Source organism: Haliotis rufescens, unplaced genomic scaffold, assembly GCF_023055435.1.
Source record: "Haliotis rufescens isolate VD_foot unplaced genomic scaffold, xgHalRufe1.0.p SCAF_9, whole genome shotgun sequence".
NCBI lineage: Eukaryota > Metazoa > Mollusca > Gastropoda > Lepetellida > Haliotidae > Haliotis > Haliotis rufescens.
Genome location: NW_025964383.1, coordinates 2,293,429 through 2,311,236, shown reverse-complemented (window position 1 = coordinate 2,311,236; position 17,808 = coordinate 2,293,429). Strand labels below are relative to the sequence as shown.

Sequence of the window (17,808 nt, the reverse complement as noted above, 5' to 3'; positions counted from 1 at the left end):
TCTCTCGTCTGAAGAAGAAATTGTTACCTTATTTTTAGGTGTGATAACAGAAGCGCTTCTAATGAGAAACATGATCAAGCAGAATCACGTCTTTTACAGTCCAGCTTCTTCCTCTGTACTACATACAAGTAGGCTGCAAAGTCTTCTTCCCCCAGGGATGCATAGAAACTACTATAAGTCTCTCTAGTGCATAGTTGAGGGACGCATGTTGAACAGATAGGGTGTGGATCACAATCTGAAACACACAAGCGGCAAATGTCACAAAATCTCATCATACAAAAAAAGGCAAACTCTTAACCCAAATTAGTGAAAAGGTTTAAGCCAAAGTAGAAAAAAAGGTTTGAAGAAGGTAATCCAAGCAAAGTGTTTGAATAAAAAATAATAATAAAAATTATTAAGTATGGCTTGGATGGCACAGAAATGTAGCCCAACCACCCGGCTGGTGCGAAAATGAGACAGCGACGTGTGTACCAGCTTCGTCACATGCTTCCGGTGTGGCTGAGGGGTGAGATTGGGTGAGATCTCTGTTCTTTGGAAGACAGCAAAGGAGTTTCCACTACCTTTTCGGAATGACATGAGATAAGCAATTAATATGAGTCAGGATCCGATTTGTTTTCATGTGATAGCAATGTAAGTATCACAGCTTTTCATGTTCACTGTGACTCCTAATCTGTGCCCTGAGGCTAGCAGCAAACTAAAATACTGTGAATCTGGAAATTAATGCATCTACAAATTAATATGTTTGCTTACTCCTAGCCAAAAATATGACTCAAAATCAATGCGACTCCCCCCACCCCATCCCCAGTGGAATACATATCCTTACCTTAATCCAACCTATCCTTAATCAATTCAAACAGCAAATATCACCGCTTAATAGTGCTGAGTAAGCACTTTCGCAAAAACAATCAACAGCGTTTTCCTAAAAACAACACACAGTTTATATGTTTACTCTGTTGACTGGCATTAAGGAAGTTCAAAGGCAATAAAATAATTGATCCAAAAAATAGTTCACTGATTGGAGTGGTCAATGATTGACCTAGTTTGACACAAGTGGGTAGAACTCTTAACCCCAGCAGTGATAACTCACCCCATGTGATGGATGCTCCTATTCTTTAAATGACATTGTTATATACTTGTAACAACTGCTGCTCAATAAACAGTGTTTGTGTATATATATTCAAGTTGGTATTTCCGCTATCCTAAAACGAAAACTGGACACCTTCAACACACAAAACACCCACTATCACCGGCGTCACTCCTCACTAGATTCGCTCTCTACTTCTGCTCCGCCGGCCCTGCATCCATTCTCTCACAAGCACCCTCAGCTGATAAAGTAGGACTTTGGTTTAAACAACAAAAAATCCACTACAATAAAATTAAACAAGCTAACAAAGGATACCAAATTATTTTCCCTAATCAAAACTCATTTAACGCAGCCAAAAAAATCACACAAATATTCCAAATTACCGCTACCCCTCAAATTCCTCACAAGCAAGCACCACAAGAAAACACAAACACTAAGGAAACTACAGCTACTCCCAACATACAAGCACAAACTCAACCCTCCACACCACAACAGCCACGCAAGTGTAAGCGATTTACTGTTAAAGACTCATTCCCGCCTCAAGAGTTTACATAAACTCTTGTTACGCTTACAAATACTAAACGAGGTTCTCCCAGTTTGGGTGGCACTCTGAGTGATAGAGTAAAGCTTAAATCCTAAACAAAGGGACAAACTACAATATTATTCCACATACTGATTTATTACCATTTTCAATTGTTTTGTAAAAAATATACATGAATTTCCTGTTCAGAACCCACTAAATATAAAACCACGGAAGTATTACCGACCAGTATACATGCATTACATGTTCAGACACGGTTTACACACCAATGGAAGTATTCTCGACCAGTATACATGGGTTACATGTTCAGACAACGGTTTACACACCAATGGAAGTATTCCCGATTAGTTTACATGTGTTACAAATTCCTACACAAACTGGTTTACAACTCAATGGAAGTATTCTCGACCAGTCTACATGTGTTACATGTTCAGACAACGGTTTACACACCAATGGAAGTATTACCGAAATATTCTACACAAACTGGTTTACAACTCAATGGAAGTATTCTCGACCAGTATACATGTGTTACAAATTCCTACACAAACTGGTTTACAACTCAATGGAAGTATTCTCGACCAGTATACATGTGTTTCATGTTCAGACAACGGTTTACACACCAATGGAAGTATTACCGAAGTATTCTACACAAACTGGTTTACAACTCAATGGAAGTATTCTCGACCAGTATACATGTGTTACAAATTTCTACACAAACTGGTTTACAACTCAATGGAAGTATTCTCGACCAGTATACATGTGTTTCATGTTCAGACAACGGTTTACACACCAATGGAAGTATTCTCAATATCGAACGATAGACACACAGGCGTCAACCGCTTTCACTATTCACAGTTCTCGAACATATCGAACACACTCGGTCGAACGATAGACACAGAGGCGTCAAACGCTTTCACTATTCACAGTCCTCGAACATATCTAATACACTCTCGGTTGACACACCGGGTCCAAAGTTTTGAAACTTCTTTAGCCTAAACAACACTGGCACACAATTTCCAGCAGAAAATATTACAAAGCTACGTGCTAAATCTATCCCATTATAACAAACATGATAACCTACCCATAAAGAAAAAATAATGGTGTGACTGGGCAAATAAAAAGAACAAACTACTACTAATGCAATTATCTTACCATACCGAACGCACGTGTGTACAGATTCCGGCAAGCCTGTCCCCGGAGCCAGACGCTGACTGAAGCTCGTGCGGCACGCACGTGCTTAAATATCCCTTTTCCAAAACCCGGATGTTCGAAACACCCGTATGAACCAAGGTAACTTCCTGTTCCGGTTGTGGCGAGTGTAGCGTGTAAACTTCCGTTACACAAGCAACCCCCATGGAGACACAAACAACTAAACTAAACACACACGAAGACGATGAATACACAACCACAGAAGAAATAAACGAAGTAACCTTCTCAGCCCCTAAAACAACTAAATTCTTTAAACGCAAAACTACCCAACTTACCAGCACTAAATACTTAAGTAATCTCACAATCCTCTTAGCTTACATGCACAAACAAAACTCCCCCAATGCTAGTGTAAAATCCTTCCACGCAGTAGCACACAAACTTAAACTGACAACACTAACATTTGACCTCTTCATCATCCACCTAAAGGAAGTATCCAAATAAATCAAAATTATGATTAAAAAGTAAACAACAACCACTCAGCCCCCAATAATGGAAGGTCTAAATATCTTTCTGTGGAATGCCAACGGGCTAACCTCCCATGGCCATGAATTGCAAACTAAATTTAAATTAAACAAAGGCCCACACATCATGTGCACACAGGAAATCAAATTCTCTGCTATATCTAAAGTCAACCTCCAAAACTACAACTGTGTTAGACTCCATCGTGCCAAAACTAATCCAGTGGCGGCCTTCCTTTATCATATACATCAGGGAAGACATCAACTATGAAGAGTTAAAAGTAAACACTCCTAATCTAGAAGCAAACGGTATACAAATAACCAATAACAAAAAACAAAAGAATATCATCAATAATATACCACTGGGCTGTAAAACAAATGAGACCTGAAGATTTAGATATTCTCATCCATGTAGGCAAAAAATCCACAATATTCCTAGGGGACTTCAATCCCCACCACCCAACCTGGGGCGTAGCAGACAAAATAGATCAACCTGGAAAACTAATCTCAGAATGGATAGAACAAAACGACCTGGTACTACTAAACGATAACCAACCCATAAAATGTAGGCTATCGACTTAACCATATGCACATCCGACCTAGCCCAAAGCATACAATGGGAAGTCCATGAAGAACCACTAGGATGCGACCACTTCTCCATAAACATAAAGTAGGGGATATTAACATCCAAAAACCAACCCAAAATCAGGAACCAAAATTCCAATACAACAAAGCCAGCTGGAAGAAATTCAGGGAAATCTGTGACCAAGCAAACCTAGGCTGACCTAGAAAATAACAACCCCGAAACTTACTGCAAAAACCTTACAGATTACATAATTACCGCTGCCAAAAACTCAATCCCATTTAAAACAGTTAAAATAGGCAAACCATCAGTACCATGGTGGAACGAAGAAATAGAAACAACTAGGAAAAAACGTAAAAACGCATTCAACAAAGCCAAACATGACCACAAACATCTAAAAATAGCACATGAACTAAACCACAAAGTACAAAGCTTAATCAGAGTAGCCAAAACCAAAAACTGGAAAACATTTTGCGAGGAAATTAATCACCATGCAGATGCCAGAACAGTCTGGCACAAAATACACGCCATTAGGGACATAAAATGCAGAAAAAAACTCCCAACATAAATAAATCAACAACCCCCTCTCAAAAAGCTGACAACCTAGCAAACCACTTTTCGGCAGGAAGCAGCAACAGTAACTTCAGCCAAAAATTTCAAGATCAGATAAAAGCAGAAAGTAAATTTTCCAAATTACCAAAAGACGATAACCTAGAAATAAACCACCCATACACAATGGAGGAGATGCTCCACGTAATCAACAACTGGACAAAAGGAACAGCCCCAGGACTAGACCTAACCTCATATCAAATAATCAAACAACACCCCCCAAAACTCCTCAAAACACTATTAAAACTTTACAATCTAATCTTCCTAAATGGCCAGGTCCCAACAACATGGAAACAAGCTCTGGTCATTCCAATCCCCAAACCGAATAAACCTGCTGACCAGGCCAACTCTTACAGACCCATCTCCTTAATCTCAAACCTATGCAAAGTTATGGAAGCAATGGTCAAAAATAGGTTTTAACACTTCTTAGAACAAAACAATATAATTAATCCAGACCAACGCGGCTTCACTCCAGGCCGCTGTAACCTCGTCCGTCTAGAGCAGGACATAAAAACAGGACAACTAAACAAACAGTACACAATAGGTATCTTCTTAGACTTCTCCAAAGCTTTCGATAGACACCACACTTGCCTCCACGCTATACAAACAAACGGATCCAAACATCGCTAAAAACAATTCATTAGCACACTCCAATGAGAAATGGCCAAATTGGTGCCACATTTACACAGACAGATCCTCTGATCCGTCCTCAAAACACACTGGCTTTGGCGTCCACATCTCTCAACCTCTAAAACAAACAAATTCTTACCGACTCACCAATAATCAATCAATCTTTATGGCCGAACTCATGGGTATGGCCACAGCCCTTCACAACCCACAAATAAAAACCCACCAAAACATCCTCATCCTCAAAGACTCCCTCAATGTAACTCCAGGCCCTAATAAAAAACACGAAAAAACGCCCCAAATTAATTAATCAAATACTAAAAAGCTCTAATGAACTAACAAAAGCAGACAAACAGATAGAATTTGTTTGGATACCCACACATGTAGGAAGTTATGGTAATGAACATGCAGACCAAGCAGCTAAACTTTCACTAAAACTCACAGAAATAAGTCTAAATCTGCCAATTTCCAAATCAGAAATTAAAAGCATAACAAAACAAAAAATCTAAAAAAAATGGCAAACAAAATACAAAAACTCAAACTGTCAGTTCAAAAAAATACTCCAAAAAAACCTAAATAAAGCCAAACTCGACAGGGCCATAACTAAATTACAAACAGGTCACACCAAACTAAACAGCCACCTTCAAACACTAAAAATACACGCAACAGGCACATGCCCACTCAAAAAGAAACTACAGAACATGTACTCATCCACTGCCCAAACTACAAAACAAACTAAACTTAAACTATGAGTTAACTCTAGAACAAATCTTAAACCCACTAAATAACAGATCCAACTTTAAAGCCCTAGGCAAATACCTAATAAAAACAGATCTAATTAACCAAATATAACTCCCAAATACCACCAAAAAAAATATTAAAAAATAATCAATAAACCAAACAACTCATACAACACTCACACCTTAGTCTCTCCCCCACCTTGGCATTCATTCCAAATCTCAAAATTTCAAAACTCCTATATTAGCAACCCCTGAACCCCACTCCTGGGTTGCACAAATCCCTTCCTTCATATTTTTTGGCAAATACATTAATAGGCCCGGCGGGCCCATGTGCGACATACGCTTGCAGTCGGAAAGCGCTCGTAAAATCCCCAACCTCAGTCAGTCAGTCCGCTATCCTTGGCAATCTCACTAAATGGCCTGGCGGGCCTGAGTGCGAAATATGCATAATGTCGGAAAGCACACATTAAATCTCCAATAGTAAGTAACCGCTATCCAAAGTGTGCAGTGAGGCCGTTTTATTGTTGATAGTTGAGACATAAATTCTAAGTTTCATTAATGCGAACAAAGACCACTCGCATTTTTGGCATTTAATTCACGCTCCCATTAATTTCAAGATTTACAGTCTATGTTACAGACTAGTACTGTCAGCATGATCTATGTGCTATTGTTGGGACTGACATATGGCACTGCAAGATGAGTCAGGCCAGGCCACAGTAGGCCCTGCAGGGTGACAACTCAACTCAAAAGCCCAAGTAAAGGAAAATGCCCTTGTAACGTTGAAAACAATTGGGACATTTGTACTAACCTGTTGGAACTTGTACAGTCCCGGGCTATTGGGCTAGTGTTAAGTTCTAAACCTGTCAGTAGGGTCAAAGGTGTTACACACAAAAGAAAAACACATGTTACTATGGATACTGCATGCTTACATGTATAGGTTCACGGTTTCTGACATATATGGAAAGATACAGAGTGGGAGATAGAACAAGTTTTGGGATTACCTCCCCTTCATGTGTCAGTGCCATGGAATGATGGCTGCCACATGCCACATGAAAAACTTTTTTTCCCTGAAGATTTGTGTTGACAATGGCTGGTTGGAACCCTTGATTAGAGCCTCCGTTACCCAGCTGACAGTAGCCATTATGTCCCCAACTGAAGACGTCTCCATCTACAACAAATACACTAATACTGAACAGATTAGCCACATATATGCCAGTATGCTTTCTGTCAACATTTGTAGCACAGAGCTGTTATACAACAGCCATTTTAAGCCTTTGCTCCCATACATGTAGTCGTCCATCTCTGGCAGTGTTGTATATATATATGTGTGTTTTCTGTATTTTATATATTTGTATACATATAATGTTTTGTAATGAAATGATGTTTTAACCTTTTATTGTGTTGCATTAAGTTAAATAAATCTGTATGGCTGCTGTATTCTATAGCACTGAAGCAGAATAATGACAATCTCTGAGTGGATTTTTCTTTTATTTAACTACTAGCTGTGGGGTAGGGTAGGTAGCTTCGGTTGGTCCTTTGTTTAATACAGCTATTAAACAAAGCTATTATACAGCCTTATCTAAAATACTAACACCCAGCATTTAACCAGCACACCAGCCACTACACCTTGACCAAGCTGACAACACCCAGCATTTAACCAGCACACCAGCCACTACACCTTGACCAAGCTGACAACACCCAGCATTTAACCAGCACACCAGCCACTACACCTTGACCAAGCTGACAACACCCAGCATTTAACCAGCACACCAGCCACTACACCTTGACCAAGCTGACAACGACCAGCATTTAACCAGCACACCAGCCACTACACCTTGACCAAGCTGACAACACACAACATTTGCTTTGTGTCATATTTTCATCTCTTGATATTGTCCTAACAGCCATTCAAACGTTTTAACTAGGTCAGTACGTTCTGACAGAAATCCAGCACTGTATATCTTCACCTTTCCTAAATCTTTCATTTGAGAATGAGTGAGCGAATGCGTATGTATTTATCATGTATGTGTTGGCTTCTAACTGTGTTATATATGTATAATGTAAAGCGTTCATAGGTTTGTTATGTGTAACACATAATTCATGTTTTCTAAGATTACCCGTTTTAACTAAGTGAGTGTATTTGTCTTTATATTTGCATTTAGATGCAAGCATCATAGTCCTGTCGGTTTGTGTTTGGTGAACTCAATTTGCGCCCCAGTTTCACCTACAGTGTATGCTTGTATTTTTCTTTTGTATTAATATAATCACTAATTATATTTATCATATCATTACACATGTAAAGGGATCCAAATAACACATCCTTCAACGTATTCGTTAAAAACATGAGTTCTATCTAGCTATTTCTATGTCGTGTGACGATGTGAATGAACATAACATATGACTGCATGTGATGTGCCCTTACATATTTATGTCTGTGTATATTTACGCACATATACATATATTTATGTGTATATTTATTTCTGAATTATATGTTTCAGGGCATCTGTTCTGACCGTCAATAAATCCTCTTCATAAACAATTACACATCTATAAAAGAATAGGTACACATGTGATAAGTGGCTGGTCAACCATTCAAGTTGAGTGTCCTCATTTCATGGTCAGTCATCTATAGCTGCATTCATCACTCGAGGCAAACTGAGCTCTATCATCTAGTCTTGGTCTAGACATCGTATTTTGACCCTTGCATGAAAAGAGACGGAGCTGGGGTAATCATTCCTTGGAAGATTCATTTTCACTATAAAGTTGGAGTAAGCACTGTAAGAAAGTAAAGTGTTGTTTGTCTGTAGCCTGAACCTCGTTTCTCTAGAAATATATGATCACTGGCACAGCCTCCTGTGAAACTGCACAAAACATCTCGTCTTTTCAAACATTGGTGTACACTTACTTTCAGTGACTGCCAGAACATGAGGTCCACTCCCAAAAGCAATGTCAACAACTTTCTTCTTACAGAGTCCCTCAATCTTCCTGGGAGTGAAACTACTGTGGGTGTCACCTGAGGAACAAAGGCAGACACCATGTACACTGTTCTTAACAACTGGACACAATCTGCATGTATTCTGTCTGCTTAGGGGATAAGAACTGACACTTTTACTTCATTATTAGAGATGTCATCAACACACAGTAAACTATGTTTATAACGAACACGATAATAATGAACTGGCAGATATAACAAACTATACTCAACAACAAAAGTTCGTGTGACACCAATAGTTTAGTGTATTTTTCAAACAAGTTAAGTTTGGTTCTCAATATCGTAGTACATGTATGGAATCAAGTCACAAAAACGCAACTGCTACAGAAAAGCATGCATTCCATGCAAAAGTTGACTTTTATGCAAGTCCCATGCATTTCACTACCCAAGAATGGGTATAAAAACATGTGTGTTAATGGGATTCCATATGCATTGTTTAGCATCGTGCTGACAACAACCACTCAGAAAAACAACAAAACTACGCAATTATTCAACTTTACGAAATGCCACACCTGTCTGAAAATGAGCGTCTGCGAGCCATTGGTATGCTTGAAGCAGCATCGAGTCAACGTTATGTTGCAAGACAATTCAACGTCCACAGAAACACCATTTGGTGTTTATGGCAACGTTGGCAACAGACGAATGCAGTGAGAGACCATCCTTGGAGTGGCAGGCCAAGCGTAACCAATAATCGACAAGACAACTGGATTCGAACAACACACCTACAAAATCTATTCCAGCCAGCAACAGTGACTGCAAGAAGCATCCCTGGCCTTCGATGAATATCTTCACAAACTGTATGCCGTTGCCTCAGATGTGCAGGGATTGTCACCAGAAGACCCGTCAGACGTCCAATTTTGACAGGAAACCACCATCAAGCACATCTACAGTGGTGCAGACAGCATCTACGCTCGACAGCGATGCATTGGGGACAAGTTCTATTCACTGATGAATCTTGTTTTCACCCCAGCCACAGCGATGGACAGATTCGAGTGTACAGACGTCGAGGTGAACTTTACGTCAATCATTGTGTCATGGAAGAAGATCGGTTCGGGGGTGGCAGCGTTATGGTATGGGGTGGGATTACAGCAAGACAGAGGACCCATTTGATAGTGGTAGAGGGAAACCTCAATGGACAGCGCTACCGCGACGAGATCATCGGCCCTGTTGTTTTACCGTTTTTGCGTCGTCATGGCCCAGGCTTTACCTTTCAACATGACAACGCCCGGCCTCATATTGCTCAACTTGTTCAGGATTCTCTTCAACAAAACAACATGAATGTCATCCCCTGGCCGGCTCACTCCCCTGAACTCTCACCAATCGAGCAAATGTGGGATGGATCGGCGCCTTTGACGTCAACCACGTGTTCCACAGACACTCCAGGAACTTCGAAACATGCTCCAGCAGATATGGACAGATATCCCACAGGGCTTTGTGCGACGCCTGGTCCATTCCATGAGATGAAGATGTGTTGCTTGCATCGCAACCAGAGTTGGACACACACTATTGATTTGTAAATTGACATTTTGGTATGTTCATGTTTTTTTTATGAAATCACGCATTTTTAAAAGTCAGTATGGCAAATTAAACCATTTGAACACTTACAGGAGTCTTTGATCTGTTGCAAACTGAAATTGTTTCAGATTTGGTAAAAAACATAACTTTGCATTAAATCTTATTCAATGTCACAGGAACTTTTGTTTTTCAGTATATTTCTTGATCCCGTCCATTTGCTAATAACGACCTATGGTTACAACAAATTAAAATTACTGGTCCCTTTGAGTTTGTTATAACCATAGTTTACTGTAGCAGATTTCTATGTTTAAACTGCTAATAGGTGTTAGGATCGACTCAGCCAAAGTCTTAGATAGGGCATTGATCTTGTTGGCAGATAGTTTTCTGAAATGTCCATAATGAATGTTTCAATTTGATGGAGTGATATTACTGATAAAGAATACAAAAGAAGAATTTCCTATCAGCATGATTAGGAAATAAAACAATTCATAGAAATTTCAACTGTCAGTGAAAGTGTGAGTTAACCAACAATAAGCTGGAAATTTGAAATCACAGAACTTAATAAGGAGACAAAAGAGTAATCCTCCTCCTTTCACTCCTGTACCTAGTCCCAGGCAGCTGCTGCAGTTGGAGCCAATGGCATACACATCATCATCATCAGTCAGGAAAATAGCCTCATTTCCAGAGCTACCAAAAACACACACTTTCTTGATAGAAGTTAGGACATCTGGTTCCAGAATACTGAAGATGGACCAGCGACTAAGGTCAGTCATGTGACTTATTGCACTGGCTTCGTGGCGACTAATGAAACTAAGTCTTGGGGTAGAGGAAGATTCAGCCATGTTGACAACTTCTCAGCTGGAATCTCAAACCTCCCCTCCTGTCCACCTCAGACAATTCCTAGGGGAAGTTTGCCATCACAGCCTGGTAAAAGATGAGCATTGTTTTAGTCATAATACAAAGGGTGTACATTGCACTGAGGAGACTATTTTTCCTATTATTGTTTTTTTACTATTGTGATAAGAAAATATTACATTTATAAGCTGAAATGCATTTATATGTTAAGTGTATTCATCTTTAAATTCCAAACATTGTACTTTAAATATGTGTTGTGACATGATTGGAACAAACAGGGCCTACCAATCCTTCACTTCAAAGAGCGGGTGACTATAGAAAGTCTATTTGAATGAATTATTGAATACTTTAAATAAATATTTGATGTGATCAATCAAAATGTATACATATTGTTAAACATGAGAAATGTGAGACTTGTTATGAATAAAATCTTACAAGAGATCATAAAAATTAGATTATCACATTATTTTTTATTTCTTTAATGTAGTTAACATATTTAGTCAAAATGAATATTATACTGCAACATTGATGTGTACTTGGGTAATTTATAATGCTAAAAGGAGATAAGGTGTTTAACTTTTGGTCATCAGTGTACAGATTCAAAACAATATTTGCCATGATGGGGACATCGTAATTGTCATTTAACAGGGTTTCTTGATTCTGTAAAGCCAGCCACTTGCAACACCTCAATTTCAACCCCACAGCTTACAAACATAGAAACCAATACTAGCTCTATGGGTTGGATCAGGTAAAATCCATAGGGTCTCCCTCTGAGGGTGAACAGTGATTCAATCATATTCTAATCCTCTACACTTTCAAATGAGACACAAACATTTTGGAAATGAGTCCAGCATAGGCTGCTATAATGGAATGGGGTCTCTCCACTTGTCCACTTCTAGTAAGAACTAACCAAAAGAGGTCCAATGGAAGGGTAAGAAATTTCAATGAGGAATCCTTTGAATGTATTCAAAGAAACTAATTATTACTGTTGTATTTATGTGATTCTCTTGAATCTTGTCTACATGTACCCTCCTTATTCAACGTAGAGATTAGAAAACGTAAAAATATTTTATCATGGCCAAATATTACCAACTTTGACTATAATACTGTTTTGATTAAGATTTTCCTAAACGAAAACTAAAACCTATGTAAAATTCAAAGTTTAAGGGGTAGACATACATCTACGACACCATTAATTGATCATTGCCAGCTAATCCAGAGCTCATATCGGACTCGTGGTTTATGTAAAACAACTAGAATTGGGGAGGAAACAACCTGTCCTGGACTAATGAACTAGTGGCCTGTCTAGCCCTGTTCTAGTGCATGGGGCTTGAAGGAACACGTTAGGCCATCTTTTCTACCGAGAATGATCGAAAACCGAACGATATATATCAAAAGCACCTAATAAGAAATATCTCAGTAAGAACGGTATATATTTTGAAGAGATTAGCATCCGGTAATGAGTGATATAGAACTGTGTCTCCTTATCAGTTGTTGATGTATCCTGATGCCATGATCCTTTGGGGATGAAACAAAAGTATGTAAACCATTACCAGACGATTTTTCGTGTTTGTCAACAAATCAGCGGAGGCGTTAAGGGACAAAGGCTCTGATTGGGAATGCAAAGATAACACCGACCAATCAAATTTATCCTAACTTGATGAGGCGTTGTGTCTCAATGATATGGGGGGGGGGGGTATCAAAAGTTATCTACTAGTACGCAATTTGTAGCGATCCCATAATGACAATAACCTAAAATACTGTGTACGTATGCTAAGAAATAAATACCTAAATAACATATCAGAGTTGCCCTATTTAATTCTAATAAGAACGGTTTATGTATTCATATATCTGATGACTGATTATTGGTTTAAGTTCCAAATACAAATTTTAATATTGTTCTTCATTGAAATTTCTATTATCAAAATTTGGCTTGTTGATTCAAAATCTCTGAATTTGTGTGGATTTCAAAACTCAAAAATGTTTTTGTCACACACTATACGTATTCACAAGTGTGTTTCCTGGGTTTAAGCGGAACAATAGACTTATATTAAATTACGATGACACGTTAAGTATTTATTTCAGTTCAGTTAGCTTGAATCAATTTATACTGTTTACATTCCGATGCAACTCGGTACCACATAATACGTATTTGTCGACTTTCTCCATCTTGATACGCCCTATAACAATAATGATCTACTTCATTGTGAACAGTATATACCATTGAGGAAGTTATGCGTAATATACTCGCAGTGACATTATACGTGAGCAAAATATCTAGTAGCGCACATGCATGGAAACGTGCACGCTGTTTTCAACAAATCATACCTTGTCAAGATTAGCAAAATGTAATCTAAGGGTTTTTGGACGTTTGGGTCAACGCAAAAAAAGGTTTTACGCAACAGAAGTGCGGTCATCTTCAGCACCTTTCGATCGTAAACATATGAAACAAAGATCCCATCATTGCGTAACAACCAAACTGAATATGCGTTCAACTATAAAATTTAGAACGGAAATTTCTGCCAATTATGAAACGAACTCTAACATTGAAACTAATATCTTCCAAATTAAGTAATGCTTGTGCGACATTTTTAATATATATGAAAACAATTAATTCAAAAAAAATAAATAACACTTATGCCTTGTAATTTAATATACTTTGTAGCGATTTAAATGATACCAAATATTAAAGAACATATCTCTCTACGACGATACGTTCATTATTTATCAATACATTGTAAATTACGAACACAGCAGAAGCATATATATACATATCTTATCGCTTGTGGGAATTTCATTATATCCTCTATATACGCGTTTGAACTTTGTGCATGGGTTTGGAAAATTACTAATTTTTAAAAATGGATTCCAATATTTGAATGGATTGGCAAGTCATGCAGCAATTTGACGTACTACTTTCAGACAGACAGTATGCAATACAAAATGTTTCTGCTTGCTTTGACAACCCGATTGCATCAGTAAGGTACACAACTGAAGCGCACGTAAAACACTTTCCAAGGGAGTTAACTCCTTGATCTTTTCAGTATAAATAGCCACAGCTTTAACAATATGGAACTGATTGACTGCCATATTTTCAAAATATCTTGTTTACATTTAAAATTATTAACAATTGTTCATAAATATTAGTTTTTAAACAATCAATAATTCTTACATACAAACATTACATTATATTATTCATCATGGATTTCACCAAGATCGCAAGTTGTATAGACAGATTCGCTTCTGACGTGTATCTTGGAGTTATAGCAAAAGTGTCCTGAACTTATCCATGGAGCATTCATTAACGATTTATATTATCTTTCGAATGTTAGATGCACATTTCTTGGTGTACATTTGATTTTAATTCGGCATAACTACATAGGAATCTTTATGTAGGCATTGAAACTGGACGAAACTCATTTTTTAATGATACTTTCATTGTCCTGGAACACATTAAAGATTAATATCTGTACATAAAAACGTGAAGTTTAATCAAAATACTATTGTGCGAACACATTGCTACCACAAATATATTAACACATTTCATTTCTTATTTTGTCGGCTTTTATGCAGGAAAATATATTGGTATTTGTAATTAAAAACCCATTTCCTTTAGAACATTTCTCTGAAGGGATGGGGATTGCATAATAACAGCTCTACAAACAACACACCATCATTCTTTGCAATAACATTACATATATTCCACTACAACGCGTGATATACTTTGCATGTAAATAACGACGCGGAAAATAAATGCTTGCTTCAGATTGTTTGCTCTTTTACAGAAAGTTCGTAAATTTTGTTTTACCAGAAGGTTCGTAGTATTTTAATAGGTGAAATTATGTTTTGATTTTAATTGGTTCAACAAAACTAAACTATAAATATTCTGGTTCGTAAAACTAGTATCTCATTAGGTAAAGTATGTTTACTCAAAATATTTATGATCTCTATGTTCACAACATGTCTGTACGACTGCAAAACTTTTAACTAACTGTGATACCTGGTTTATCTACCGTAGACAACCTTTTTATCTTCACAGATGTTTAGAGAAGAAATTACAATTTTATCAACAAGTAAAGAATTTGTATTATCTTTGATATATCTTTTTAGAAATGATACCCTCACTATGGTGTAGAGTTAACATTTTGGGGAGTAATATACAATGTAGCGTAGCGCAACTGAGACCGGGAACCAGGTTTGTTGTGTAGGAAATTGATAGACCAATCAGCGTTCGCGTCTCACGGCGGAGAAGGGAGTTTTCCAGTCGTGTAATATTGCACGGCATTGGTCCACCATTTGCACGATATCGTGTAAATAGACGGTCCGCAATGATGGCGGCAGGTGCGAAGAGGAAAGGAGAAATGGGAGAGGCCCCGGGTGCCAAAAGAACACCTGGTCACTGGAGTCAAGGTCTTTTATCGTCCATGGACGACCCAGAACTCAGAGTCGATGCTGATGATAAAGTTGTAATTATCAAGGACAAGTACCCAAAGGTGATTCCACACCCCGGGTGCAGGCTAAAACGGCACCTCAGCAAAACGTCACCGATTTCTCTGGCGAAAAAAGCTACCTCTGTTTTTAATAACGATAAGAACGATTTATGTTGCCAGAGTCACCAGGGACTATAAGTTACTTGCGCCTCCCAATCAGAGTCGGCGAGTAAATTGGAAGGGGGCTAATTTCTTATATAAATTTGGGCAACAATGCAGTTTACCGGGCGCAGCCCGAGCTCTACCATCCGCTCAATTACCGCGCTATAGTGCCACCCCTGTCTCGTTATACCGTTACCGTGCCTCAAGCTCTGGTGACTCTCGCTTCACGATCCAACACCCGTTTTCGGTCTTAGGGAAACTTACACATCTTTACAATCAAACACCCGTTCTCAGTCTTAGGGAAACTTACACGTCTTTACGATCCAACACCCGTTTTCGGTCATAGGGAAACTTACACGTCTTTACGATCCAACACCCGTTCTAGGTCTTAGGGAAACTTACACATCTTTACGATCAAACACCCGTTCTAGGTCTTAGGGAAACTTACACAACTTTACGATCCAACACCCGTTTTTCGGTCTTAGGGAAACTTACACGTCTTTACGATCCAACACCCGTTTTCGGTCTTAGGGAAACTTACACGTCTTTACGATCCAAAACCCCTTTTCGGTCATTAGGGTCAGCTGGCTTTGGGCAAGGGTTAGCCATAAATTCTTACCTTTTCAAGCGTTAATCCAGTTAATCCCATTGGTCGGTCATGTTGACATAAACAATTGCGGGTGTGGTTTCAAGAAAAGATGAATGGGAGAGCGGGCAGTGACGTCACACGCATGCGCAATTCATTGTTTACTGAATTACGCATGCATGTCAATGGGGATTCTAATGACCTGTTAAACGAGCACTGATTACATGTGATAGCGCCTGTGGTCCAGTGGTAGAGCGTAGGCTAATTAACGCATTAATTAGCAGAGCCGGTGAGCCGGCGAAGCGCGTTCGAGCCCCCACAGCGCTAATTGGATCTGAAAAAGTGCGCCCGGTAAAGTGCACTACTCCCTAAATTTGTTTTAACATTTCTCTATAATTGGTTGACGATGTGAGTTTAATTTCATTTATTTTACTTCAAGGCATGTTATGTTTTCACAATAAGTTGAGTTGCGTATAGGCTAAATTGGAATATAGTTGGAGTAGAGGCTAATTTCTAATGTAAACTTGTTTTAACATTTCACAATTATTGGTGTTTGCAAGCGACCATGTAAGTTTAATTTCATTTATTTTACCAAGGTAAAAAAAAAATAGGGTGCCGTTTTCGCCAGGCAATAGTAGCCGTTTTCGCTTGAGGCGAGGTGACGTTTTCGCCAATCGGTGCCGTTTTCGCCAGGTGACGTTTTGCTGAGGTGCCGTTTTAGCTATAACCCCCACACCCCACACCCCACTCCCCCTTATTTCTTGACTACCATCAGCTGACCATGTAGACTACATATGTACAAGATATACATTGCGACTACCCATTACGACTGCAAAAACGTGACAGTACATACACATATATATTATTAATCCCTGATAGACTTTGCTTGTCGGTGGATGGACTGCGTACATTTTGTTTCTTCAACATGACTAGCAGTAGCCTAATATAAGCAGATCAATATTTCTGCAAAAAACATTTTGACATCTGCACATCGGTTCAAATGTGAGTAGGTTTTGTTATCCCCTGGAAACTTTCTGTATTGGTAAGCAACTCGACATAAATGTCCTTTTGCATTAGCGTCCTGCATGTGCCTATTAGGCCCTTAGTGATGTTGTTAATTATCAGGCAATATAGTTTATGTTTTGTATATGGAGAAACAATATTATATTATTGTATTATGAGATGACTCTCTTATGGAAGTGTTGCTTTCTAACCATGAGATATAAGTAAAAGCTAAAGAGAAACCAGCACATGTTATGGGACAGTACTTCAACGGTTCTGTGTGTTTTTAAATCATGCATGAAATAATTTCCGAGTGTGATGTCACTTTCTATTCTCAAACCCATCAATAAAGCACTGAACAACAAAGCTGACAATAAAAGCACTGCGCAGAGTAGACTGGCTTCAGTCATGTTTT

At 38.6% G+C, this 17,808-nt stretch overlaps 2 protein-coding genes across 16 annotated transcripts in view; one reads left to right on the top strand and one right to left on the bottom strand.

Moving 5' to 3' along the window:
- Positions 1-12,812, bottom strand: part of LOC124110392 (RCC1 and BTB domain-containing protein 1-like) — a 216,023-nt gene extending 203,211 nt beyond the window's left edge. For 6 of the 7 annotated variants that reach the window (XM_048391010.1, XM_048391011.1, XM_048391015.1 and 3 more), the window contains exons 1-4: positions 12,767-12,812; positions 10,963-11,282; positions 8,757-8,864; positions 6,853-7,019 (exon numbers count right to left, since the gene is read on the bottom strand). In XM_048391010.1, the coding sequence (XP_048246967.1) occupies positions 6,853-7,019; positions 8,757-8,864; positions 10,963-11,200 (513 nt within the window). In that variant the 5' untranslated portion in view covers positions 11,201-11,282; positions 12,767-12,812. Of the gene's footprint in view, positions 1-27; positions 236-6,852; positions 7,020-8,756; positions 8,865-10,962; positions 11,283-12,766 lie in introns of those variants that run through there. The other variant, XM_048391016.1, reaches the window with a different exon arrangement.
- Positions 12,813-15,497: 2,685 nt separating this feature from the next.
- LOC124110391 (aprataxin-like) overlaps positions 15,498-17,808 on the top strand; it is a 38,185-nt gene continuing 35,874 nt past the window's right edge. For 4 of the 9 annotated variants that reach the window (XR_006857265.2, XR_006857264.2, XR_006857266.2 and 1 more), the window contains exon 1: positions 15,500-15,706. Coding sequence is in view for 4 of the 9 variants with exons in the window: in XM_046469730.1 (XP_046325686.1) it covers positions 15,542-15,706 (165 nt within the window). In the remaining 5 variants the exon portion in view is untranslated. Of the gene's footprint in view, positions 15,707-17,808 lie in introns of all 9 variants that reach the window. The other 5 variants (XR_006857263.2, XM_046469731.2, XM_046469732.2 and 2 more) reach the window with 2 other exon arrangements.